This window comes from Dipodomys ordii, unplaced genomic scaffold (genome assembly GCF_000151885.1).
Source record: "Dipodomys ordii isolate 6190 unplaced genomic scaffold, Dord_2.0 Scaffold44, whole genome shotgun sequence".
Taxonomy (NCBI): domain Eukaryota; kingdom Metazoa; phylum Chordata; class Mammalia; order Rodentia; family Heteromyidae; genus Dipodomys; species Dipodomys ordii.
This window is the reverse complement of record NW_012267260.1, coordinates 8,299,384-8,307,835: the sequence shown is the minus strand read 5'-3', so window position 1 is coordinate 8,307,835 and position 8,452 is coordinate 8,299,384. Positions and strand designations below refer to the sequence as shown.

The 8,452-nt window shown below is 44.9% G+C and overlaps 1 protein-coding gene across 1 annotated transcript in view; it reads left to right on the top strand.

Annotated features, from left to right (window-relative positions):
* Ubr2 (ubiquitin protein ligase E3 component n-recognin 2) overlaps positions 1 to 8,452 on the top strand; it is a 102,241-nt gene that overhangs the window by 92,453 nt on the left and 1,336 nt on the right. The window contains exons 42-45 of the mRNA XM_013019099.1: positions 1,141 to 1,197; positions 4,793 to 4,870; positions 5,989 to 6,159; positions 7,173 to 7,274. Coding sequence (XP_012874553.1) covers positions 1,141 to 1,197; positions 4,793 to 4,870; positions 5,989 to 6,159; positions 7,173 to 7,274 — 408 coding nt within the window. The remainder of the gene's footprint in view (positions 1 to 1,140; positions 1,198 to 4,792; positions 4,871 to 5,988; positions 6,160 to 7,172; positions 7,275 to 8,452) is intronic.

The following is an 8,452-nucleotide window of genomic DNA, read 5'->3' as shown; positions in this document are numbered from 1 at the left end:
AAAAAAAAAAAAAAAATTAAGATTTGTTAGCTAAAGCTTTTGGCTTTGGGGTTAGATTTTTGCCCAACTAGTGAATAACATGAGTAGATTCACAGGGAAAGAACAAAATACTGTCATATGTTTATCTCCTTATGTACTTACTTTTTTTATTTCTGCTTCCTGCATAATTGGAATGACACTCAGCTTATTGAGTTGGTAGTGGGGTCACTAACTTTTTTTTTTTTTCCAGCCCTGGGGCTTGAGCTCAGGGCCTGACCACTGTCCTTGAGCTTCATTTGCTTAAGGGTAGCACTCTACCACTTGAGCCACAGTGCCACTTCTGGCTTTTTCTTTTTATGTAGTTCTGAGAAAAGGAACCCAGGACTTCATTCATGCTTGACAAGCACTCTACCACTAAGCCACATTCCCAGCCTTGTGCTTATGTACTATGTATAGTACATGCTTAAAACTTAAAGTATATTCGAGAAACTACAGTCTTCAGGAATTGGTCTTTCAACTGGGTCAAGTTAGTAACTTGAATTAAGATATATAGCCATTCTACCCACAAAATGGACAAAATACTTGAAAAGCATTTATCTAAGTAGCTAAGATGGACAAAGGACTTGGACATTCCTCCAAAGAAGATACACAAATATACTGGTGTAGGGCAGGGTATGTGGGTCAGTGGTAGAGTGCTTGCCTAGCATACATGAAGCCCTGGGTTTGATTCTTCAGTACCACATAAACAGAAAAAGCCAGAAATGGTACCTGTGGCTCAAGTGGTAGAATGCTAGCCTTGAGAAAAAAGAAGCTCAGGCCCTGAGTTTATCAAGCCCCAGGACTGGCAGAAAAAAAGAAAAAGACACTATTATAATAAGTACATAAAAAGATGGAAGCTAGCATGATAGAGCATGCCTATAATTCTAGCACTCAGGAGAAGCAGGAGGATGGTAAGTTCCTTGGCTTCAAAAAGCCAAGTGCTACAGGAGTAGATGGTTAAAATGGCACCCATATATATATATATGGAAAATATGGCATTTCTCTGTGTTTTTGAGGAGGGAAACATATTAAAGGTTATTTTTCTTTTATTAGCTATTGAGAGGGAGGACAATCTTGTTCTAGCTCTTTAAAAAAATGTTTTTTTTCCCATTTATATTAAAGTTGGTGCCATAACGGTGAAGTTAAAAGATACCTAGAAGGTGAACGAGATGCAATAAGGTAAGTTAAAAGTAATCATAGACTTATTTGGGGTGGGTGGCAGGGTCAGGGAAGATGCCCGGGATGTAGGTGCTAGATTTCCTGGAAACTGACTTCCCCACACTTGTCTTTCCAAAAACAAAAACAAAAACACTTGTTTTGCCATGTACTGGTGGCTCATGCCTGTAATCCTGTTTACTCACGAGGCTGAGATCTGAGGATTACCTTTTGAAACCAGCCCAGACAGGAAAATCAGTGAAACATTATCTCCAATTAGCCACCAAAAAGCCAGAAGTGGTAGCTTCAGTGGTACAGAGCTAGCCTTGAGCAAAGACGCTCAGGGACAGCACTCAGGCCCTGAGTCCAATCAAACTCTAGGACTAGCACCAAAAAAGATAAAAAAGAACCTTGAGTGTGTGTGTGTGTGTGTGTGTGTGTGTGTGTGTGCGTGCGCACATAAACACATGTGTATGCTTCGGTATTAGGTCTAGAACTCAGGGCATCATGCTATCACATGGCTTTTTTACTCAAATTTGATGCTTTTGTTTTTTTGTTTTTGTCGGTCATGGGGCTTGAAGCCAGGGCCTGAGCACTGTTCCTGAACACTCTTTTGCTGAAGGCTAGCACTCTACCACTTTGTTCCAATTCCCCATCCCACTTCTCCCTTCTCCCTCCCCCACCAACCCCCTCCTCCCCCCCCATGGGGCTTGAACTCTGGGCCTGGGCACTGTCCCTGAGCTCTTCAGCTCAGGACAAGCACTCTACCACTTGAGTCACAGCAGCACCATTTCCAGTTTTCTGGTGGTTTATTGGAGATCAGAGTCTCATGGACTTTGCTGCTCGAGCTGGCTTTGAACTGTGATCCTCAGATCTCAGCCTCCTGAGTAGCAAGGATTATAGGCATGAGCCACTGGCACTGGCTTAGTGTGTTTTGTTTTGTTTTTGTAGGTTCTGGGACTTGAACTCTGGGCCTGGGCACTGTCCCTGTGCTCTTCAGCTCAAGGCGAGCACTCTACTGCTTGAGCCACAGCACCACTTCTGGTTTTCTGGTGGTTTATTTGAGATAAAAGAGTCTCATGGAGTTTCCTGCCTGGGCTGACTTTGAACTGTAATCCTCCGATCTCAGCTTCCTGAGTAGCTAGGATGACAGGCGTGAGCCACCAGCGCCCAGCTTAGTGTATTATTTTTATTTATTTTTTTTAGGGGGTTCCAGTTGTGGGGCCTGAACTCTGGGCCTGGGCGCTGTCCCTCAGCTCTTCCGCTCAAGACTAGTGCTCTACCACTTGAGCCATAGCGCCACTTCCGGCTTTTTTTCTTTTTGCTTATGTGGTGCTGAGGAATCGAACCAGGGCCTCAGGCATGCAAGGCAAGCCCTCTACCACTGAGCCACCTTCCCAGCCCCTAGTGTATTTTTTTTTTTTTTGGGTCCGGTTGTGAGGCCTGAACTCTGGGCCTGGGTGCTGTCCCTCAGCTCTTCAGCTCAAGGCTAGCGCTCTACCACTGAGCCACCTTCCCAGCCCCCTAGTGTATCATTTTTAAAGGAAGCAAGTTTTATTATATTTTGGGATGCTTTAAGTAGTATAGTTCTAGCCAAGCACTGGTGGCTTATGCGTGTAATCCTAGCTACTAAGGAAGATCTGAGGATCATATTAAAAGCCAGTCCAGGCAGGAAAATCCATGAGATTGTTGTTGTTGTTGTTGGTTGTGGGGCTTGAACTCTGGGCCTGGGTACTGTCCTGAGCTCTTCAGCTCAAGGTGAGTGCTCTATCACTTGAGCCATGGTGCCACTTCCAGCTTTTTCTTACATGGTGCTGAGGAATTAAACCCAGGGCCTCATGCATGAAAGGCAAGCACTCTACCACTGAGCCATGCTGAGAGCCTCCATGAGACTCTTATCTCCAATAAACCACTTGAAAAATGGAAGTGGTACTGTGGCTCAAGTGGTAGAGCGCTCACCTCAAGCTGAAGAGCTGAGGGACAGCATCCAGGCCTAGAGTTCAAGCCCTACAACTGTCAAAAAATAAATAGTATAGTTCCTCATCTAGGTTTTTCTTAGTTCTTTTTTTATTCTCTCAGTAACTACCTTTGAACAGTATCAAATTATGCCAAATTATTTTCTTCGTTTATTTTTTGTTGGTGGTGGTGGTGGTGGGGCTTGAACTCTGGGCTTGGGCACTGTCCCTCAGCTATTCAGCTCAAGGCAAGAGCTCTACCACTTGAGCCACAGCACCACTTCCGGCTTTTTCTGCTTATGTAATAATGCTGAGGAATGGAACCCAGGGCCTCATGTATGCAAGGCAAGCACTCTAACACTGAGCCACCTACCCAGCCCATTTATTTCTTGTATTCTACCCTGATTCTGTAGTAAAGGGTCCTGTTGGGGGTAACACAATGAGTACAAACTTCCTTAAGAAAACTAGAGGATAAGTTGGGTGCAGTGGCTCACACCTGCAATCCTAGCTTCTCAAGAGATCGAGACCTGCAAGATAGCAGTTTGAAGCCAGCCTAGGCAGAAATACCTGAGAAACCTCCAGTTAACCATCAAAATGCTAGGCTAAAGACATGGCTCAGATGATAAAGTACCATCCATGAGCAAGCCAAGCAAGTATGAGTTTAAAGTATGAGTAAAGCCAAGCCATGAGTTTAAACCTCAGTATCAACAAATGAAAAATGCTGCAGAGATTTATCTACTTGGTCTGCTTTCATACATCCAGAAATTACAACACTAATTTTATTAGCTGAACATGAAATTTCAATTTTCACAAAGCAGTTAAATATTGTCGATTTGAATCTTGTAGTCAGAAAAATCTTGAATAGTTGTTCTTAACTTGAGAATACAATACTAAAGCCACCACCTCCCAAATCTATTTTTCCTACAGTTGGTGTTCTGACTCTTAGTTGACTCTGGTATGGTTAGGAGCTACTGTCTCCTGGCTGTCAGCGGCAGTCTGTGCTGAGCAGGCAGGTGCATGCGAAGTGCCTCACACTGACAGTGGACCTCAAACCTTGGATTTGGGCCTAACATTTTTCTGAATGAGCTAGTCACATTATCAACATGGCTGGCCAACTCTAAAAACAATATGTCTATTCTACTGTCTTCTGTTCCAGCTCATCTCACTTTTAGATCACCCCTAGTAAACATATCCTATCTACGATTCCTCGAGTTCTGTGGTCTAGGTAACAGCTAAGAATGAATATCCTCATCTGCCCCTCCTCTTCTTCCTGTAGCTAATGAGCTAGTTTAAGAGGGTCAGGGGTCTGCACCATTGCTGCTGTCCTTACCACTTACTGTGAGTGCAGTCTTTGGTGTTTATTCTAGCTCATACCACATGCTAGCACGTGATCTTAGAGTCAGCTTTTGTATTTCATATTAATGGGCTGGGAAGGTGGCTCAGTGGTAGAGTGCTTGCCTTGCATGCATGAGGCCCTGGGTTCCATTCCTCAGCACCACATAAGCAGAAAAAGCTGGAAGTGGTACTGTGGCTCAAGTGGTAGAACGCTAGCCTTGAGCTGAAGAGCTGAGGGACAGTGCCCAGGCCCACAGTTCAGGCCCCACATCCAGCCAAAAAAAATTCATATTAATGGAGTTCTTTGAATTTTTACTTTTATCTTGTAGCTATCCAAGAGAATCTAATAAACTGATAGACCTTCCGGAGGATTACAGCAGCCTCATTAATCAAGCATCCAATTTCTCGTAAGTTGAGGGATTTGGTGATGGTTCTTTGTTTTGTTTGGGTCAGGAAATGTCTAAAGTAGCAGTACTTCCTGTTACTGCCTTGTGAAAACATCATTCTCCACCATGTTTCAGAGCACGGTACAGGATGAGAGGTCATGGGGCAACTTTCATGAATGAGGGCTGGGAAGGTGGCTCGGTGGTGAGCGCTTGCCTCGCATGCTTGAGGCCCTGGGTTCCATTCCTCAACACCACATAAGCAGAAAAGGCTGGAAATGGCACTGTGGCTCAAAGTGGTAGAAGGCTAGCCTTGAGCAAAAGAAGCTCAGCAGGGACAGTGCCCAGGAATGGCAAAAAAAAAAAAAGTTTGATGAATGAAGAAGGCTTATCTTAGTAACAATTGCCCTTTTTTTTCTTGCTTTCTTGCTGTTTTTTTTTTTTTTTCTTTTTTTGTCAGTCATGGGGCTTGAACTCAGGGCCTGGACGCTGGCTTTGAACCACAATCCTTAGATCTCAGCCTCCTGAATAACTAGGATTACAGGCATGAGCCACTGACGCCTAGAAATAATTGCACTTTTAAAGTAATAAGAATATCTTTTAATGTATGTTTAACTGTTCAGTGCACAAGTGACATTAGGAAGAATATAACACTGTAAGAAATGGAACATGACCTAGACAGTTGATGTCGCTGGGCATCTCCTCTCTGTTGCAGACAACCACTGCTCTAAGTGGCATGATGGGCATTCCTGTTCTTCTAGATGTTAACTCGTAGGTTATCTTCCTATGGAGCATGTTACTGTTTTACTTAAGTGGCATTTAACCATACATGCTCTATACCTGTGTTTCACCGCATTATTTCTGAGATTTAGCTAGATCATAGAAGCTTTAAGTTTTGCTTTTGCTGCTACCTGGTGTTTCATTACATCCACCGTTTATATTTTCATTAGTTGTTGATTTCTTGGATGTTCTCATGTGGTTTAGATGTGTGCGAATGAGATGTTCCCCAGACTCTATTATGGGACCACACAGTGTATGTATTTGGCTCTTCTTAATAATGTGGTTATTTTCAGGGTGGTTTTCCACCATAAGGTCTCCAGCCCTTCTTTGGAGCAATAACTTGTTATCTTTGTCCCATGGAGGTGTCCAAAATCAGGTGGCGATAAGAGCAGAGCCCCAACTCTGTGCCTTGTGTGTGGAAGTCTTCTGTGTTCCCAGAGCTACTGCTGCCAGACAGAGTTGGAAGGGGAGGACGTAGGCGCCTGCACAGCTCACACGTACTCCTGTGGCTCTGGGGCTGGCATCTTCCTGAGGTAAGGACCTTCGGGGGCTTCTTAACTATGGCTCTGCTCAGTTTGTTCCTCTTGAACAATTGACACAAGAAATGACAGCATTGCAAAGACTTTGGAGACTGTTCTTCATGCTTGCTTGTAGAACATGATTCATTTCTAACGTCTTACATTTGGTTTCTGTCCATTGTCATTTCTTCCCCCACCTCTGTCCGCAGCTGATCATTCTGTTCTGTTTCCTTCATGTCTCCTCTAATGGGAGACTTCCAGCTGGACTCCTTTCTCCCCTTCTGTCATGTTCTGGCTTGTAGATTTTTGCCTCTACCCATACGCCACAAACTGGCGTGTGTTTGCTGGTTCAACAGTGCACAACAACAGATAGGAATTTCTGTGTAGTAAGCACTGAGAGTGGGATATTTGCCAAGTAGACCAGACGCCCCACCCTGAGGTCGGGGCTGCAGCTTAGTGGTAGTTGAATATTTAGCATTCACGTGGCCTTGAATTTCATCCTCTGCCCTTAGAGCTCATTTTCAAATGAGAGACAAATATAAGAAAAAGACTGAGAAGAATTTAGGCAGGGATGTGTGTTGGAAAAGAGGGGTCAGACAGAGAGGTGCTTATGAAATAGGAACCAAGGAGTCGAACTTCAGATGTGGGGATAACTCCCTAAGAATATGATCTTCCAATGAAGAGTAAAGAAAGGAAGGCAGCATCCAGGGAGGACCGCTAGCACCCAGTTGCTGGTGTGGGGTGCCTGCCCTGTTCAAGACAGACTGGGGTCTCTGGGATGGTGTACACAAGGGAGAACTGGGCATGATGGGACCTAGTGGCATGTGTGGTTGAGATGGTTAGGGTTCGAAATAGAAGTGACCTGAGTCTGAACTCCTCAGACTCTCTTCTTGGTCAACACAGGGTCCCTCTGGGCCCCGATCATTTCCTAAACAGTAAGTTCTCACTGAATATATAAGACCTCATCCCATTTGGAACTGTGTATAAATCTTAGTTACCAATGTATAATTATATGAATCTCTCTACAGAGTTCGTGAATGTCAGGTGCTATTTTTAGCCGGCAAAACCAAAGGCTGTTTTTACTCTCCTCCATACCTTGATGACTACGGGGAGACAGACCAGGGACTCAGGTAAAGGCCTGTCCTGGGAGAGCCAAGCAGGCCTGAAGTCGGCCTGGGTGTGTTACTGTGTACTTTTTTCGAAGAAGGGGACCTGGCTGCCCGCCTTGTTGTTCTTCTAGCTTGAAATTTCATGAGGATGATGAGAGCAACTTGATTCCATTTGTCCTCTAAAGATTGGTGTGAGGGCTGGGAAGGTGGCTCAGTGGTAGAGCACTTGCCTTGCATGCATGAGGCCCTGGGTTCGATTCCTCAGCACCACATAAGCAAAAAGAAAAAAGCCGGAAGTGGCGCTGTGGCTCAAGTGGCAGAGCACTAGTCTTGAGCTGAAGAGCTGAGGGACAGCGCCCAGGCCCAGAGTTCAGGCCCCACAACCGGACCCAAAAAAAAAAAAAAAAAAGATTGGTTTGAATTGCCACATAGGCCCACACCATCCTACCCTAAGCTGGGGAAGCTATCTGACTCACATGCTTTTCCAGAGAATACCTAGGTTCTTGGGGTTCATGATGCTCAGAGTTGTGTTTGTCTTCCTGCGAAAGAGTTAGGATGACTGGGAAGTGGTGCTGGGGCTCAAAATGGTAAAATGCTTTTGCCTTGAGCAGAAAAGCGCAGGGACAGTGCCTAGGCGCTGAGTTTCAAGCCCCACAACCAACCAAAAAAAGCTCAGGGACAGTGCCTAGGCGCTGAGTTTCAAGCCCCACAACCAACCAAAAAAGTAAACTTTAGCTGGTAACTTACGCCTGTAATCCTAACTGCTTAGGAGGCTGAAATCTGAGGATTGTGGTTCATAGCCAGCCTAGGCAGGAAAGTCCGTGAGAAAAATGCTGCTATGTTCAAAATGGTAGAGCGTTAGCCTTGAGCAAAAGAGCTCAAGGATGGCGCCAAGGCCCTGAGTTCAAGCAAATGATTGGGGGGCGGGAGGAATTGAGGTCACAGATTCAGCATGTACAGAACAAAATTTCTTGGCATCTAAGGCTTAGGCACTTCTACTCTGGAAGCTTCTAGTGGTCACACGCAAAATGTTAGCAATTCATTGAGTACTGTTAAAGAACCTGTTTTACACCTTCCTTTTGTCCAAAAGAAATAAGAACCTGGGCCTGGGAAGGTGGCTCAGTGGTAGAGCGCTTGCCTTGCATGCATGAGGCCCTGGGTTCAATTCCTCAGCACCACATAAGCAGAAAAGGCTGGAA